The 17,788-nt window shown below is 48.7% G+C and overlaps 1 protein-coding gene across 3 annotated transcripts in view; it reads left to right on the top strand.

Annotated features, from left to right (window-relative positions):
• The window catches only part of LOC119798721 (spectrin beta chain, non-erythrocytic 1), a 141,264-nt gene that overhangs the window by 36,289 nt on the left and 87,187 nt on the right, over positions 1-17,788 (top strand). Inside the window, exon 1 of one of the 3 annotated variants that reach the window (XM_038308296.1) lies at positions 2,847-3,553. The exons of 1 other annotated variant lie outside the window; for it this stretch is intronic. In XM_038308296.1, coding sequence (XP_038164224.1) covers positions 3,349-3,553 — 205 coding nt within the window. In that variant the 5' untranslated portion in view covers positions 2,847-3,348. Of the gene's footprint in view, positions 1-2,846; positions 3,554-17,788 lie in introns of those variants that run through there. One more of the 3 variants, XM_038308293.1, reaches the window with a different exon arrangement.

Genomic DNA, 17,788 nt, shown 5'->3' with positions numbered 1-17,788 from the left:
TGAATAGAAATGAATTGACCTTCTACCAGGTCTGGTATGGCTGCAGCCTGGTGACCTCCCTCCCATGTCTTAGCATTTGTCTCATGGACTGAAACCAGTACTCCGTACTAATACCTTTCAAAATAAAAGTCATGCTACGCTTAACAGTCTGGTGTCTCATCATATTCTGTGACCCATCATATCCTATCTGTTCTCTATGAACACGATCTTCAAAGACCTTAACCAAGTTTTAGGTCAAGCGATCCAGAAATCAAGAGGTATGCTCCTGCTGTATGGGGTGCCGTTTATAAGGTTAGGTAGTCAAAAATTAGGAGCAGTATTTATGCGTATTTAGCGTGTTTTAGGAGAAAAATTAGGGTTATTTTTTTCACTTTCATTGATTTATAAGAAAATTTACTTTGTTAAATAAATATTAAGCTTGCAAATTAAATATTTAGTTTTGGCATAAACCCGAATGGGACGGCTTCTTCCCTCCAACAGAAAAAGAGGGCAGTCGTTGCTATGGCAACACACTGATGCCCCAGGTGCGTGGCTGTAGCTCAGTGGCGCAGGTTAACATAACATAACATCAAACATTTGCCCATTGCTTAAAACTAATGTATACGTACAGATATAATTATTCCAAATCATTATTCCTTCCATTTTGGAATTTATTTTGGTAGTTCACGTCCACTTATCAGTAAGTGAATTTGCAAATTCGCTAAATATTTAAAACCATAGTTTTGCTAACTCTGAAAGTTCAACTGGATCTAAGCAGTCTAAACCCGGTTCAGATTCCATGACTACCTCAGATGCTGCCCCCCCCCTCCAGAGACGAACCAATCGTAGATAGAGGAGTGCTAATGATCTTATGTTTAATAAGATCATTCTTATTTATAAAGAATCCCACAAAATCATTGCTGCTAAGAGCAGGTGGAATGGACGGTTCAACAGAGCTATGGCTCTGGGTGAGTTTGGCAACTGGATTGAAAAGATATCAAGGATTATTCTTATTCTCTGCTGCTCTTGCTTTACAAAGGGTCCTCTTATACAGCAGTAAACTATTTTTCCAGACTAGGAAGGACTCCCGCAGGCCTGTGGAGCGATAATTTCTCTCTAGTTTCCTAGCATTTTGCTTCAAAGTGCACAGCTCTGCATTAAACCAAGAAACAAGCTTTCTGTTTTTAACTGTTCATTTTCAAAGGAGCTGCGTTGTCTAAGGCAATACGCAGAGAACTAGCAACCCCATCAACAAAATCATCAACCTGTGAAGGGGAATAAGCTATGCTTTTGCACTCTGCAGCACTGCTCAGTGACACAGAGCAGAGAGAAAGTGAAGCAGATTCTTTAAAATGTATAACTGCACTATCTGATAACGATCTACTAAAATTGAACCTTCTTTTGGGGGAGGAGAACTCTGTTAAAGTAATCCTGAAGGTTATTAGAAAGTGGTCAGAAAGGACAGGGTTGTGAGGAAATACTGTTATTTCTTCACATTCTATGCCGTATGTCAGCACAAGATCCAAAGTATGAAGATGAGAATGTGTGGGACTATTCACATTTTGAACAAAGCCAATAGTGTCTAAGATAGCATTAAAGGCTGCTCTTAAGCTATCGCCTTCAAAATATTTAGTTTTTTAAATAACTATTTTATTTGGAGCTAAATATTTATTTAAGAAACTAAATATTTATTTAACAAAGTCAATTAGAAATGAATGACATAGTGAAAAAATGACTTGGGGAAAAATATTCCCTTTTTATTTCTCTTAAAACACGATAAATAATCATAGATATTGCTCCTAACTTTACAAACGGTGCCCCATACTGCTGAGCTTTGATGATCTGATGTTTACCACCTTGTCGTTGTGCGGACTCCAGCTTTTTTCTGCAGAGCAGCAGACTGTGTTACCACAGATGGACTCTGATGGTGCTTCGTCCTCCCAGCTCTGGTCTCCATGAGAACCTGGTTTGTCTTATCCAGGCCTTCCTGCTGCAGGTTAAATATTAACAGCAGGTTTTATCCAGAGGTGTGGATGGGTGAGGCGTTGACCTCTGACCTCCAGGCTCTCTCAGCCTATTTGATCTCAGGCTGAACTCTGCAGCATGACTGGTGTTTGTTCAGGTTAACATTAAGGCTTGTTCCTCGTATTGTCTGGATGTCGTCGCCTCTGACCTCCTCCTGTCTGTCAGATCAGCAAAGCAGGAAGTGAAGCTCCAAGAGCTTCGGATTGGTTTCCCTTCTGCGCCTGCTTGTTTGTTAGATGGAGCAGGAAGTCCTGACAGGAAGAAGATCCTTCTAATATTAGAGCCCAGCTTTTCTGGGATGTTTGGAGCGATGAGATCGGAACGCCGACACCAAGCCTGTCATTCGCTCTGAAGCTCTCTGACGGTTCTGCTGCAGCATCAGGGGGAATCAAACCCACATTTATCAACAACCAACCATGAAATTATCACATCCTTTAAATTATATTTTGAATTAGAAAAAAAAATCACATATTTATAAGCAAATATTTAATGAATTGTAGGTCGGATAAAAAGAGACAAGGAGGTTCAGCTGCTGAACTAAAAAGTTGTACTCTTTTTTTTTTTTCCCCTGTAAATAATTATTTTTTATTAAAGTAAAAGTTCAGAATGAGGAGATTAAACGCGGAAGACAGCAGATCCAACCTGTGGGACGAAGGTCAGATCAGAAACTCCTCCTCCTCCTCCCCTCTGCCCTCCTTCTGTCCCGCCCTTTATGCTAACCAAGTGACATCATTTAGAAGCTGAAGGCTGTGATTGGTCGCCTCAGCATGCGGCCCCTCCCCCCCCCGGCTGCATCTGAAGGTGTTTTGAGCAGCGTCTGAGCTGCTGCTGCTGATCTCTGCAGGACCGACCCACGCTCCCATTCTCTGCCTCCACCGTCTCTCCCTGCGCTCCTCTCCTGCTCCTCCTCTCCAGCTGGAGGAGCGCTGTGCTCCTGATTAGAGGCTGGGAGCGCCCCCCCCTCCCACAGAGAAGCTGATCTTTGAGGACGGTGACGGATGGATGGATTGATGGAGGGAATCCGAGGTGTGATGTTGCCGTGGCCGCGGAGCGTCTGCTGAGCCAGCGTTTTCTGACTCACCCCTAGTGAGGGAGAGAGAGAGAGGGAGGGAGGGAGGTGGTGTGGCTCTCCTTTCTGTGGAGCTCAGTCCTGCTGAGAGAGGAAGCAGCTCTGATCTGGACCCAGCCCTCTGCTTTAACAGCCTGGTTCTGACCCGTTTCTCCTGGATCTGCTGATTAGTGAGTGAAGGACCGGACCTTCCCTCCCTGCTGGACTTTCCCTGGACTTCCTCCTTCATGCCTCTGGGGGTTCATCCCGTCTGAGCCCCTCTCTGGAGTTTCACCATGGAGCTTCAGAGCCCCACCGCCGCCCTCCCCGGCTCCCTCTCACCCCTCTCCCCCGTATCGGACTATGCGGGGCCTCTGTCCCCGTCCGGGATCCCCGGGCCGTCCCATCCGGCCGGTCCGGGTCGGGCTCCCAGTCCCGGCCTCTCAGGACAGGCAGCCTTTAACTACAACCAGCTGGAGGGACGCTTCAAACAGCTCCAAGGTAAGAAGCTGCGGGGAATGGGGGGGTTCTGGTTCTGGTTCTGGAGGTCCGCCTTCAGTTGACTTTACCAGAGTTTAACAAACTCCAGAGTTTAAAATGATCCAGAATCACAGCCTGAGTGTGTGTGAGTCAGCAGCTGTAGACTTATCAGAGGGAACCACCACACCCTTCCTCACCCCTCCTCACCCCTCCTCACCCCTCCTCACACTGTTGCTCTAATAAACTCAGCTGATGTGCTGCCTTGCTGAAGGGCAGCGGAGCGGTTCTCCAGCTGCTGCCAGAGATCAGATGGTTTCAGTGAGGAAACATCTGCAGGTTCAACATCTGTTTCTCTTTTCTGAAAGTTTGAACCGTCCTGCAGAGTTTCCCTCCCCAGAACCGTCCTGCAGAGTTTCCCTCCCCAGACCCGTCCTGCAGAGTTTCCCTCCCCAGACCCGTCCTGCAGAGTTTCCCTCCCCAGACCCGTCCTGCAGAGTTTCCCTCCCCAGAACCGTCCTGCAGAGTTTCCCTCCCCAGACCCGTCCTGCAGAGTTTCCCTCCCCAGACCCGTCCTGCAGAGTTTCCCTCCCCAGAACCAACCTGCAGAGTTTCCCTCCCCAGACCCGGCCTGCAGAGTTTCCCTCCCCAGAACCAACCTGCAGAGTTTCCCTCCCCAGAACCAACCTGCAGAGTTTCCCTCCCCAGACCCGGCCTGCAGAGTTTCCCTCCCCAGAACCAACCTGCAGAGTTTCCCTCCCCAGACCCGGCCTGCAGAGTTTCCCTCCCCAGACCCAACCTGCAGAGTTTCCCTCCCCAGAACCAACCTGCAGAGTTTCCCTCCCCAGAACCAACCTGCAGAGTTTCCCTCCCCAGAACCAACCTGCAGAGTTTCCCTCCCCAGACCCGGCCTGCAGAGTTTCCCTCCCCAGAACCAACCTGCAGAGTTTCCCTCCCCAGACCCGTCCTGCAGAGTTTCCCTCCCCAGACCCGTCCTGCAGAGTTTCCCTCCCCAGAACCAACCTGCAGAGTTTCCCTCCCCAGACCCGTCCTGCAGAGTTTCCCTCCCCAGAACCAACCTGCAGAGTTTCCCTCCCCAGACCCGGCCTGCAGAGTTTCCCTCCCCAGAACCAACCTGCAGAGTTTCCCTCCCCAGACCCGTCCTGCAGAGTTTCCCTCCCCAGACCCGTCCTGCAGAGTTTCCCTCCCCAGACCCGTCCTGCAGAGTTTCCCTCCCCAGAACCAACCTGCAGAGTTTCCCTCCCCAGACCCGTCCTGCAGAGTTTCCCTCCCCAGAACCAACCTGCAGAGTTTCCCTCCCCAGACCCGTCCTGCAGAGTTTCCCTCCCCAGAACCAACCTGCAGAGTTTCCCTCCCCAGACCCGTCCTGCAGAGTTTCCCTCCCCAGAACCAACCTGCAGAGTTTCCCTCCCCAGACCCGTCCTGCAGAGTTTCCCTCCCCAGAACCCGACCTGCAGAGTTTCCCTCCCCAGACCCAACCTGCAGAGTTTCCCTCCCCAGAACCAACCTGCAGAGTTTCCCTCCCCAGAACCAACCTGCAGAGTTTCCCTCCCCAGAACCAACCTGCAGAGTTTCCCTCCCCCAGACCCGGCCTGCAGAGTTTCCCTCCCCAGAACCAACCTGCAGAGTTTCCCTCCCCAGACCCGTCCTGCAGAGTTTCCCTCCCCAGACCCGTCCTGCAGAGTTTCCCTCCCCAGAACCAACCTGCAGAGTTTCCCTCCCCAGACCCGTCCTGCAGAGTTTCCCTCCCCAGAACCAACCTGCAGAGTTTCCCTCCCCAGACCCGGCCTGCAGAGTTTCCCTCCCCAGAACCAACCTGCAGAGTTTCCCTCCCCAGACCCGTCCTGCAGAGTTTCCCTCCCCAGACCCGTCCTGCAGAGTTTCCCTCCCCAGAACCAACCTGCAGAGTTTCCCTCCCCAGACCCGTCCTGCAGAGTTTCCCTCCCCAGAACCAACCTGCAGAGTTTCCCTCCCCCAGACCCGTCCTGCAGAGTTTCCCTCCCCAGACCCAACCTGCAGAGTTTCCCTCCCCAGAACCAACCTGCAGAGTTTCCCTCCCCAGACCCGGCCTGCAGAGTTTCCCTCCCCAGAAACCCAACCTGCAGAGTTTCCCTCCCCAGAACCCAACCTGCAGAGTTTCCCTCCCCAGACCCGCCTGCAGAGTTTCCCTCCCCAGAACCAGCCTGCAGAGTTTCCCTCCCCAGAACCAACCTGCAGAGTTTCCCTCCCCAGACACCGTCCTGCAGAGTTTCCCTCCCCAGAACCGCCTGCAGAGTTTCCCTCCCCAGAACCGTCCTGCAGAGTTTCCCTCCCCAGAACCAACCCTCCCCCAGACCCGTCCTGCAGAGTTTTCCCAATCAGCCCAGAACCAACCCTTCCCCAGACCCGCCTGCAGAGTTTCCCTCCCCAGAACCAAAATTCCCTCCCCAGACCCGTCCTGCAGAGTTTCCCTCCCCAGAAACGCAACCCTCCCCAGAACCGACCTGCAAAGTTTCCCTCCCCAGACCCGTCCTGCGAAGCCCTCCTCAGAGTTGACAATTCCTGCCATGATCCTGGGAATGCCCCCCCAGAAACCGCTACAGGTCCCTCAGGTTGGGCAGAGTTCTGAACCAACCTGGGTTTCCTGAAGGCTGCAGAGTTCCCTCCCAGAACCTAATGAGAGATTTCCCTAAAACCGAGAGATATCCTGCCCCATAATCCCAGTTTCCTCCCCTTCCCTCCCCATCCTCCCAGAAACCAACTGCAGACTTTCCCGTCCAGAACCTAGACTTAGAAACAACTGCATTTTCCCGATACCCAAGGAGTTTGACCAAAACAAACTGTCGTTTCTCTGCAGCCTCCTCACATTTTCTTTTCCTGAACGTGCGCAGAGATCTATGTAAACCATCATGGCAAGACCTGCCCAAAAATGATGCAGAGTCTAGAGACATGATTAGAGTTTTCCCAGTCACGTTTCCATGATGGATTTTCGCGGGGAAGAAAGCTGCTGCAGACCCTGCCCTGGTCCTGCATTCCATCCGCGGACGCCTCAGGCGTTTCTCGCCCACCCAGCTGCTCCCTCCCTCTGTACCACCTCAGTTTCCTCAGCAATGAGGCCCACCACCCGTGGAGTTCCCTCGCCCCAAAACCACCTGCAGATCCTCCAGAACCAACCAGTCGAGTTCCCTCCCCGGGGAAAACCCAACGGCTCAGAGCCCCCCAGAGGGGAGGGTTTACTCCATGAACTCAAACCAGAGTTCCCCAACACAGAACCGCTCTGCAGAGTCTAGGGCAGAAACCGTCCTGAAGCCCTCCCCACCGGTGCTGCAGAGGTTTTCCAGAACCTGCATGTTTCGTCCCAGAACAGTCCGCTGCAGTTTCCCTGCCCAGAACCAACTGCAGTTGTTCCCTCCCCAACCCGTCGCAGTTCCTCTCCCCAGACCCGTCCTGCAGAGTTTCCCGTCCCCAGAACCAACCTGCAGAGTTTCCCTCCCCAGAACCAAACCTCAGAGTTTCCCTCCCCAGACCCGTCCTGCAGAGTTTCCCTCCCCAGAACCAACCTGCAGAGTTTCCCTCCCCAGACCCGTCCTGCAGAGTTTCCCTCCCCAGACCCGTCCTGCAGAGTTTCCCTCCCCAGACCCGGCCTGCAGAGTTTCCCTCCCCAGACCCGGCCTGCAGAGTTTCCCTCCCCAGAACCAACCTGCAGAGTTTCCCTCCCCAGAACCGTCCTGCAGAGTTTCCCTCCCCAGAACCAACCTGCAGAGTTTCCCTCCCCAGACCCGGCCTGCAGAGTTTCCCTCCCCAGAACCAACCTGCAGAGTTTCCCTCCCCAGAACCAACCTGCAGAGTTTCCCTCCCCAGACCCGGCCTGCAGAGTTTCCCTCCCCAGACCCGTCCTGCAGAGTTTCCCTCCCCAGACCCGTCCTGCAGAGTTTCCCTCCCCAGACCCGTCCTGCAGAGTTTCCCTCCCCAGAACCAACCTGCAGAGTTTCCCTCCCCAGACCCGGCCTGCAGAGTTTCCCTCCCCAGACCCGTCCTGCAGAGTTTCCCTCCCCAGAACCAACCTGCAGAGTTTCCCTCCCCAGACCCGGCCTGCAGAGTTTCCCTCCCCAGAACCAACCTGCAGAGTTTCCCTCCCCAGACCCGGCCTGCAGAGTTTCCCTCCCCAGAACCAACCTGCAGAGTTTCCCTCCCCAGACCCGGCCTGCAGAGTTTCCCTCCCCAGAACCGTCCTGCAGAGTTTCCCTCCCCAGAACCGTCCTGCAGAGTTTCCCTCCCCAGAACCAACCCTCCCCAGACCCGTCCTGCAGAGTTTCCCTCCCCAGAACCAACCCTCCCCAGACCCGTCCTGCAGAGTTTCCCTCCCCAGAACCAACCCTCCCCAGACCCGTCCTGCAGAGTTTCCCTCCCCAGAACCAACCCTCCCCAGACCCGTCCTGCAAAGTTTCCCTCCCCAGGCCCGGCCTGCTGAAGCCTCCTCTGAGGAACAATCCTGCCATTGTATCCTGGGAATGCTGCAGAGCCGCTTCAGGGTCTTCAGGTTGGGAACATTGGAGCTGATTTCCAGTTCCTGGGTTCAGCTGAAGGCTGCATGATATCAGAGAATTATGATGGAGATATTGGAACTAAACCGAGAGATAAGCTGCAATAAATCCATGTTTCCTCATTCCTTTCCTCTCATCCATCCATAAAACTCTCTGTGACCTTTTGCGTCCTGGAACTTAGACTTAGACAACATTTACTGTCATTTTGTATACAAGGAGTGTGAACAAAACAAAATGTCGTTTTGTGCAGCTCTCATCACATTTTCATTTTCTGAAAGTGCAGCAGAGATCAAATGTAAACATTCAGGGACAAAAACATGGCATAAAAAATGATGCAGAGTCTGAGACATGATTTAGAGTTTATCCATCAGTTCATGAGTGTGATGGCGGTGGGGAAGAAGCTGCTGCAGAACCTGCTGGTCCTGCATTGAATGCTGGGAAGCCTCAGGCTGTTATCTCTGCTCCACCAGCTGCTCCACCTCCTCTCTGTAGTCCAGGTCGTTGTCGTCTCTGATGAGGCCCACCACCGTGGTGTCGTCTGCAAACTTCACCATGTGATCGGTGGTGAACCTGGGGACGCAGTCGTGTGTCATCAGGGTGAACAGCAGGGGGCTCAGGACGCAGCCCTGAGGGGAGGGGCTTAGACCATTGGTTCAAACAGATTCTAAACACATGAACGCTGCTGCACTGACGTCTAGGAGCAGAGGGAGGGACGGCTGATGCTCCTTTCCTCCTTGGTGCTGAAGGAGGTCTTCCTGTTTGGATGTTTGTACAGAACAGCCGCTGCCTTCAGTGGAGGAGGACAGTATGGTTCTGGTTCCTACTGTTTTCTGCTCAGTCCTGGATCAGCACCAGTGATCTAGAACATCTCTCTCTAGTTTAGCCTTCAGTCAGGCGGGTTTCAGGTCGTTAAGCTGAGCTTTAATGATGCTCTAAATGTTTTGGTCATAACCTGATCTGGACCGGTTCTGGGTTCAGGTTTTTAGTTAGGAATATTTCACAGGGTGTCCATTAAAGTTGAAACAATCAGATTTTTTAATAATCTTCAACTAATTTAGTAATCTATCAATCATAAGGTGTAGAGAGACGGTAAAACATGTTTTTAGCTGACAGAGCGACCCACTTAGAGCAGGAATTATGATAATTGTAAAAAATATATATATAAACATTTTGTATTTAAGTGGAAAAGTTTTAGTTTCACCTGGTTTACTTTTTTAAGGAACCTTTAGCTATCTGATTATGAATCTATTAATCAAAAAATAATCTAGATCAATTGATTTGCAAAATAATCATCAGTAGCAGCCCTAATGTAAACCTTAGTGTGTCGATTGTTTAGGCTTTAGGGGGTCTGGTGGTTCCCTCCCCTGGAAAATGTTGATATTTAGACGTTATTTCCTGCATGTTGAAGGTGGAATGCAGCTAACTTTATGTCTTTGTTTCAACTCTTTTGCTCTGATTATGAGAAGAATGTGCGCTTGACTAGGAGGTGGAAGGTTCATAAGGAATTATGAGATAATGTTGAGGTTCAATAATATGTTTCATAGTTTAATTCAAACAATTAGAAAGTCTGATGCTACCTTCAAACTGAACGCCATCAGAGAAGCTTCTGCTGCTTCATCTCTGATCCTCATTAAGGTCAGCCGTCCAGTAAAGTGAGTCCAGATGCTTCTGCTGCTCCTGTGTTCGATGCCAGAGAGCAGCTTTGCTATATTAGCTGTGATCAGCGGGTAGAAAGTAGTTAGAATCTATGTTGAAGTGAGAAAGTCCTCCTGAAAACATGGTCTGTGCAGTCAGTTCATCCAGATTACCATCCTGCCTTCAAAGATTATTTCTCTGTGGGAGCCGCTCAGACCCCCACATACCGGTGGAGCCCTTTATAAACCAGAGCCCTTTATAAACCAGAGCCCTTTATAAACCAGAGCCCTTTAGAAACCAGAGCCCTTTATAAACCAGAGCCCTTTATAAACCAGAGCCCTTTATAAACCAGAGCCCTTTATAAACCAGAGCCCTTTATAAACCAGAGCTCGTTATAAACCAAAGCAGTATAAACCAGAGCCCTTTATAAACCAGAGCCCTTTATAAACCAAAGAAGTATAAACCAGAGCCCTTTATAAACCAGAGCCCTTTATAAACCAGAGCCCGTTATAAACCAGAGCCCTTTATAAACCAGAGCCCTTTATAAACCAGAGCCCTTTATAAACCAGAGCCCTTTATAAACCAGAGCCCTTTATAAACCAGAGCCCTTTATAAACCAGAGCCCTTTATAAACCAGAGCCCTTTATAAACCAGAGCCCGTTATAAACCAGAGCCCTTTATAAACCAGATCCCTTTATAAACCAAAGCACTTTATAAACCAGAGCCCTTTATAAACCAGAGCCCTTTATAAACCAGAGCTTGTTATAAACCAGAGCCCTTTATAAACCAGAGCCCTTTATAAACCAGAGCCCTTTATAAACCAGAGCTCGTTATAAACCAAAGCAGTATAAACCAGAGCCTTTTATAAACCGGAGCCCGTTATAAACAGGAGACCTTTATAAACCAGAGCCCTTTCCAAGCTGCCTCAGGCCCGCTCGCCTCTTGGGGGTTTTCCCCTACTGTTGGTGGCGGCTGGAAGTAGATGTTAGCGTTTTTCAGGTCTGTGCTACAAACTGCAGGCAGCAGGATAATAAAAGCGAAGGTTTGAACTCTGATCTGGGCCGGTTCTGGGTTTGAGCTCTGATGGTCTCTATCACATTCAGTCTCACTGTTAAAGGAAAATTCCGGTTTTTAACACTTTTAGCCCATTTTCTGTAGTGTCCAGGATGAAATCGAATGATCGACACCAAAATTTTGACGATTGCTCCTGTCTCTGCTATTTGGCTCATGCAGAATCCCCCCCTGGATGCTTCAGAATGGCTTGCATAGTGCATGTCCGATAATGTCCTAAAAACAACCTTAAACGTTCTTTTTTTAAAATATGCTACTCACCGGGTCGTCAGCGCTGTTCAATGACGTTCCAAAAAAAGTTTCGTGAAGAAAAACCGTTCCTGTCTTGTTTTATTTAGCATTTTGTAAATCCCAGAACTATTTTTTCCGATACATCACAACCGCTTATAAACTTCCGCTTCCCGTTCGAATCTGAAGCGTTGCACACTCCAGACCACTAGTTGGCGACGGTATCCTCTACCGTCAAACTCAAAGTCCAATATGTCCTCCTCAAGAATCCACCTTTCGTATTCCATTTTCAGAATTTTTTAAAGTGTTTAACAGAGACGTTAGCACCTCGACGTCGGAGTACACAGAGTGAAGCAGAAACACTAGGGCCTTGCGAAAAGACTACAACTAAGCGTAAACAGGCCCCATTTCCGTTTCCGGTGGCGGAGGGATATTGACTATTCCAACAGAACTCAATGGGATTTACAAAATGCTAAATAAAACACTACAGGAACGTTTTTTCTTTACGAAACTTTTTTTGGAACGTCATTAAACAGCGCTGACGACCCGGTGAGTAGCATATTTTAAAAAAAGAATGTTTAAGGTTGTTTTAAGGACATTATCGGACATGCACTATGGAAGCCATTCTGAAGCAGCCAGGGGGGGATTCTGCATTAGCCAAATAGCAGAGACAGGACCAATTGTCAAAATTTTGGTGTCGATCATTCGATTTCATCCTGGACACTACAGAAAATGGGCTAAAAGTGTTAAAAACCGGAATTTTCCTTTAAATTTAAAGTTCCATCCAGCGGGTCAGAACCCAAGAGCTTCCTCAGTTGTGGTTCTGACCCACTTTTAGGGGCGAGTATCGACATTGGTGTTATGATATGATAGGTATCAAGATACCTGCATCACAATACGATATTACCACAATATTGCAATATCACTATATACTGCGATATTTTCCCAGCTGTCAATATAAGATGTATAAATAAAAAAGCAAATTGCATATGTCCATCAGAACACGCCTCAACTGCAGATATGGCGCCGTGACGCACAGCAAAATGGCTCCACAGCCTTATCTGCCAGAGTGTCGCTGCAGAGGGAGCCTATTTTCCCTCATTGATTCAGATAAAAAAAAATTTTTTTTCTTTTTTTTTATTAATATCAGGAACTGAAAGATTGATATTAGATCTGACAGCAGTTCTGCTGATATTTAATGTTTTTATCTGGTTCTGGATGGAACGCCCCTGCTGGCCTGGATCACCTGTGACCTTCAGAGGTTCTTCGGGGACACCAGGATGGAGGCTATAGAGCTCCTGAAGGTCTCATTGATGGAGACGCTTCTAGCTGGAAGTAATTGACCATCAGGCTGAATTTAGTCAAGGTTAGGAAGGAGTCAGACGTTCTGATTGATCAGAAAACTTCAGCCTCCATCAGCAGCTCTAAAACAGGCTGGACTGAAGCCAGGGGAAGATATTAGATTCTGATTGAAACTAATAAAAATAGATTCCATCAGAAGATTTAATAATAACTAATCATCAAATGATGAAGTTCTTCTAGCATAAACGTTCATTTTAAGCTGAAGGTAAAACAGCAGCTTCAGGAGGAGTAGAGTAGAATAGAAATCAACTTTATTGTCATCACACTGTCACTACTATATAGCAGAGAAATGTAGTTTGCATCTATCCAGAAGATCTATACCGGATATAAACAGTTACTTAAATGTGAACAGAGACTTTATGCATGGACTATAAATAGTAAATATAAACAGAGAATAATTGTAAGAGGCTATAAAATAAATAAAAGTTTGGATATGGATTATATATATATATATATTAGTGGGTTATAATACAGCATAATGACATAATAGCAGATGCTTATAGTTGGTGTCAGGAGGCGTTCAGGAGCCGGACAGAAGATGGGGAAGCAGCTGTTCCGGTGCCTGATGGTTCCATTCTGTAGGCTGTAGCGCCTCCCAGAGGGCAGGAGTGAGAAGAGTGTGCAGGGTGAGTGGAGTTTTTGGTGATTTTCACGGCCCTTTTCAGAGACGCTCCCTGTAGACGTCCTTTATGGCGGGGAGCGTTGCCATGGCGATGCGCTGTTCCCAAACCAAACTGTGATTCAGTTGGTGAGGATCTCTGAGGACAGATGGTTCTACCTCAGGGATCTGAGGTGAGCTAGAACCAGCCGCTCAAAGCACTTGGTGGTGATGATGATGATGATGATGATGATGATGATGATGATGATGATGATGATGATGATGATGATGGTGATGATGATGATGATGATGATGCCGATTCATTCTTGTCTTCATAAACCTTCAACAAGCCAAATAAAGTCTGTTTTTCTGCAGAAAAGTTTGAGCTTTAGAATCTGGTTTAATATTTGCTGTAAAACACGTGGTGCGTTCAGGGACGGCAAAAAGCTGCCGTTCTGTTCATTTCCAGGTCGACCAGACCCAGGAGATTTCTGAATAGATGCTGTTTCCTAACAGAACCAGCTAAGGAGCTCCGACTTTAACACGTTGGCTCTAAGCTGCTGCAGCTCAGACACTCTCCCTCCTCCGATGCTAAAAGAAGCTGCAGGTTGAATTCCCAGCAGGACGATGGATGTAGAAGCAGACAGTGATTATAGCTCTGTAAGAGCTGCGCTTCCTGCTCGGCGTAACGACGAGTATCGAGCGGCCTTCCACCTTCAGGAGTAAAGCAATTACTGAGGTAAATAGTGATTGGACGAGCAGCTGAACGGACCCAGGGGAGACGGTTCTGCAGGGCAGGGCTGGATGCTGACAGAACTAAAACGGACTCAGGTCCTGGAAGAGTTTCCAGGTGGGATTTCATGGAGACGGATCAATGAACACATGAATTTATCATAAATCAGTCGGAGGGATGATTGGCTGTAATCATGTGGAACGGTTTTTTTAAATGAACGGTCTATAAAATAAAGGAGGCATGGAGCAAACATGGATCCGGACTTTTATTTTGAAATCCCAGGTGGGCGGAGCCAAAGTCTGTGAATGTTTGATTCAGGAACCAAAACAAAACAACGGCCCCCCCAGAGTGGTGAGGGGGTGAGGATTACCAGGGGGAGGAGGGGGAGCGTCCACCGTGCCGTGGGACTCTTTCTGCTCTTTGTTCATCTGATAGATCATCAGCGTCTCGTCCTCCTCATCAATGTTTCATTAGGCTCCACAGGACGTCACCCCCCCCACTGTCCCTCCCTCCCTCTCTCCTCTTAGTGGAATTAAGACTCTTCTGCCTCCTGATCAAATTCACCCAAAGGAAAGCTGAGACGCTCCTCGCTTTCCTGGAGTCTGTTTTCACTGCTGAAATATTAAGAGAACCAGAAGCATGGAGGTTCTCCTCCTGGAGGTTCTCCTCCTGGAGCTCCTCCTCCTGGAGCTCCTCCACAGAGGAGCAAAGTTTAACTCCAGAATCCTGCTCCCAGTAAAACCTCTTTACAACCAAACCATCACAACTTTTTCCACCTCGTTAAAAGTTTTACAGTCGCCCAATTAGAAGCTTTAAATCGTCCGGCTCCCAAACCCACCGATATTAAAGCAAACCGGTTTCTTTGAACTCGTCGGTTCTTCTGAGGTTCGGCTGCGACTGATTGGTCCGAATGTTTTCCTCCTACAGCAAACAGACCCTGTAAACTAGACGTTCTGAACCCGTTAATTTATTTGGACGTTAAGCTTTAGGAACATCAGGGAACAGTTTTTAGTTCTGATGTGGGACCAGGCTGGATCCTCCTGGAGATTCGCTGCAGCTGTTGGTCCTACAGAACCTCTCAGAGCTGAGGACCCGGTTCTGCAGCCTCCAGAACCCGCCTGTGTGTTCTGCATGGAGGGAACCGGTCCCACATGTCGCTGTCGGTGGTCGCTCCTGAAGGTTGACGACCAGAGGTGATCAGGAGGCTGGCGGCACCGACTGGAACCGGTTCCAGAGCTGCAGAATCGCCTTATTGTGATGATCGAGGAAGTGCTGGGGGGGTGGGGGGGGATGAAAAGCCTCATTGATGGGAACGCTCCACTGAGCATGCTCAGACGGGCAGAGAGGAAGAGGAACCATGATGAAGCTGAAATGAACTGTGATAATCAGCTCATTTGATCCGGCAGGCTGGTTCTGATCCGATTGAAGGTCTCTGTTCTTCTGCTGAAATCCTCATGGATGGAGGAGCTTCTATCAGGAGGACAGAAGTCCAGCTTCACCTGCTCAAGAAGCTTGGTTTGAACCTTTCAGATTGGTTCCCTCTGCGGTGACGGACCAATCAGAGCTCAGGACCGTCAGGTCCAACCTGGAAGCTCAGAAGGTCAGAGATCCTCCTCAGGATATTTCTTTAATTCATCAGCTGATCATCAGCAGGGATTTCTTCTTCCTCGCCTTTATTTGGAAGCAGAGCATGAAGTGTCAGGGTTCCTTTCTCCATCTGTTGATTAGAAACGTCGTCCTGCTAAATTCTATTCAGTTTATTTCTATAGCTCCAATTCACATCATGTCATCTCAGGTCACTTTCCAGTTCACCAGATCATCCAGTCAGATTGATTCAAAGTTTTCTATCTAAGGAAAACCAGCTGATTGCATCGACTCATTGACTCTTCAGCAATCCCTCACACTAAGCATGCTTGTAGCGACAGTGGAGAGGAAAAACTCCCTTTGAACAGGAAGAAACCTCCAGCAGAACCAGGCTCAGTGTGAGCGGCCATCTGCTGAGGCCCACTGGGGTTCAAGGAGACAGAAGCAGACATAGAAAAAGAAGCATAGATACAAAAGGCAACTGTTCCTCCTCCCTCTCGTTAGTCGAGGTACAGGCTGTTAGAGGTCAAAGGTCGGCCCCTCAGTGGGAAAGAGGATTTATAAAGATCAGAGTGGGACCTCCATCATGGTGTTTCCTGAACATTCCGGCTGTTTGTTTTTAGTTGGATCATTGATTGTTCTGCTGGATCAGAAAGGTTGTACAGAGACGGATCTGGTTGGCCCGGTTCTACAGGTGTCCTGTAATGAACCCGCAGCAGGAGCAGAACCGTCCAACGGGCCTGGCGGCTCCACCTGACCCTCTGTTTTTATCTGATTGAAGGAAACAAACGTGGGAATGTTTCTGTTTCTTTCATTTCTCCCATGAAAGCTGCTGCAGCTCTCAGGTTTGTCTCCTGGGTTTGTTAATCCCAGCTCAGTAAAACCTGATTCCTGGACTTTGGAGCGTCTTTGTTCCGGGCTTATCCTGATCCAAAGTCCCTTTATGTGCCTCTGGTTTATAAGGCCACCTTACTGGGAGGATCTGTAACGTTCCAGCTTCATTCCACAAGCAGGAACTACTTCCTGTTTCTCCTGCAGCTTCAGGTTCATGAAGGATTAAATTGACTCTAAATGTTCCTTTTTTTCCCACTTCTTCTGTCTAATCTGAACTGGGAGCGTCTCTCAGTCGGCCATCGGGTCAGAGGGACGTTCTGGGCTCACAGTCAGCTGAACATATGGGCCCAGTTTGTCAGGCAGGCGGATGACCAGTGTTCCCAGTTCTCTCTGTCCATTCATCCAGACGCTGAGCCTGTGATTGGAGGACAGGCTCAGTATTGTGTTCTCTGATTGGCCGTCTGTCTCCTGATGAACTCGCTTTAACAGGACTGTTCTGATCCGGTTCTGATCTTCATCCCTGCTGAAGTGGTAGATAAGGTTACATGATCGGCTGTGTTTGGTTAGCATCATGTGATTTCAGACACAGGCTGCCTCTGTGTGAGTCTCTGTTAGTGGAAACAGATGTGGCTCCGCCTCCTCACACCCTCCTCTTCCTCCTCTATCTCCTCTTCCTCCTCTTCCTCATCTCCCTCCTCTTCCTCATCTCCCTCCTCCTCAGCTTCATCCAATCGTTTCTGCTTCAGATCTGTTCAAATATTCAATCTTAATAATGAAGCTTTCAGCTGAAGGTGGATCATCTGAAACCATGGAGGCTTTAAAAGCATCATCCATCCATCATCCATCATCCATCCATCATCCATCCATCATCCATCATCCATCCATCCATCATCCATCATCCATCCATCCATCATCCATCATCCATCCATCCATCATCCATCCATCCATCCATCCATCATCCATCCATCCATCATCCATCCATCCATCCATCCATCCATCCATCATCCATCCATCATCCATCATCCATCCATCATCCATCCATCCATCCATCCATCCATCCATCATCCATCCATCATCCATCATCCATCATCCATCCATCCATCATCCATCATCCATCCATCCATCCATCATCCATCCATCCATCATCCATCCATCCATCCATCATCCATCCATCATCCATCCATCATCCATCATCCATCCATCCATCCATCCATCCATCATCCATCCATCATCCATCCATCCATCATCCATCCATCATCCATCCATCAATCATCCATCCATCCATCCATCCATCCATCATCCATCCATCATCCATCCATCCATCCATCATCCATCATCCATCCATCCATCCATCATCCATCATCCATCCATCCATCATCCATCCATCCATCCATCCATCCATCCATCATCCATCCATCCATCCATCCATCCATCCATCATCCATCATCCATCCATCATCCATCCATCATCCATCCATCATCCATCATCCATCCATCATCCATCCATCATCCATCCATCATCCATCATCCATCCATCATCCATCCATCCATCCATCCATCATCCATCCATCATCCATCCATCATCCATCCATCCATCATCCATCCATCCATCCATCATCCATCATCCATCCATCATCCATCCATCCATCCATCTGTCCATCATCCATCATC

This window comes from Cyprinodon tularosa, unplaced genomic scaffold, assembly GCF_016077235.1.
Source record: "Cyprinodon tularosa strain WSP-4 unplaced genomic scaffold, ASM1607723v1 ctg634, whole genome shotgun sequence".
NCBI lineage: Eukaryota > Metazoa > Chordata > Actinopteri > Cyprinodontiformes > Cyprinodontidae > Cyprinodon > Cyprinodon tularosa.
The sequence above is the reverse complement of the archived record's forward strand: the minus strand, read 5'-3'. Positions and strand labels throughout refer to the sequence as shown.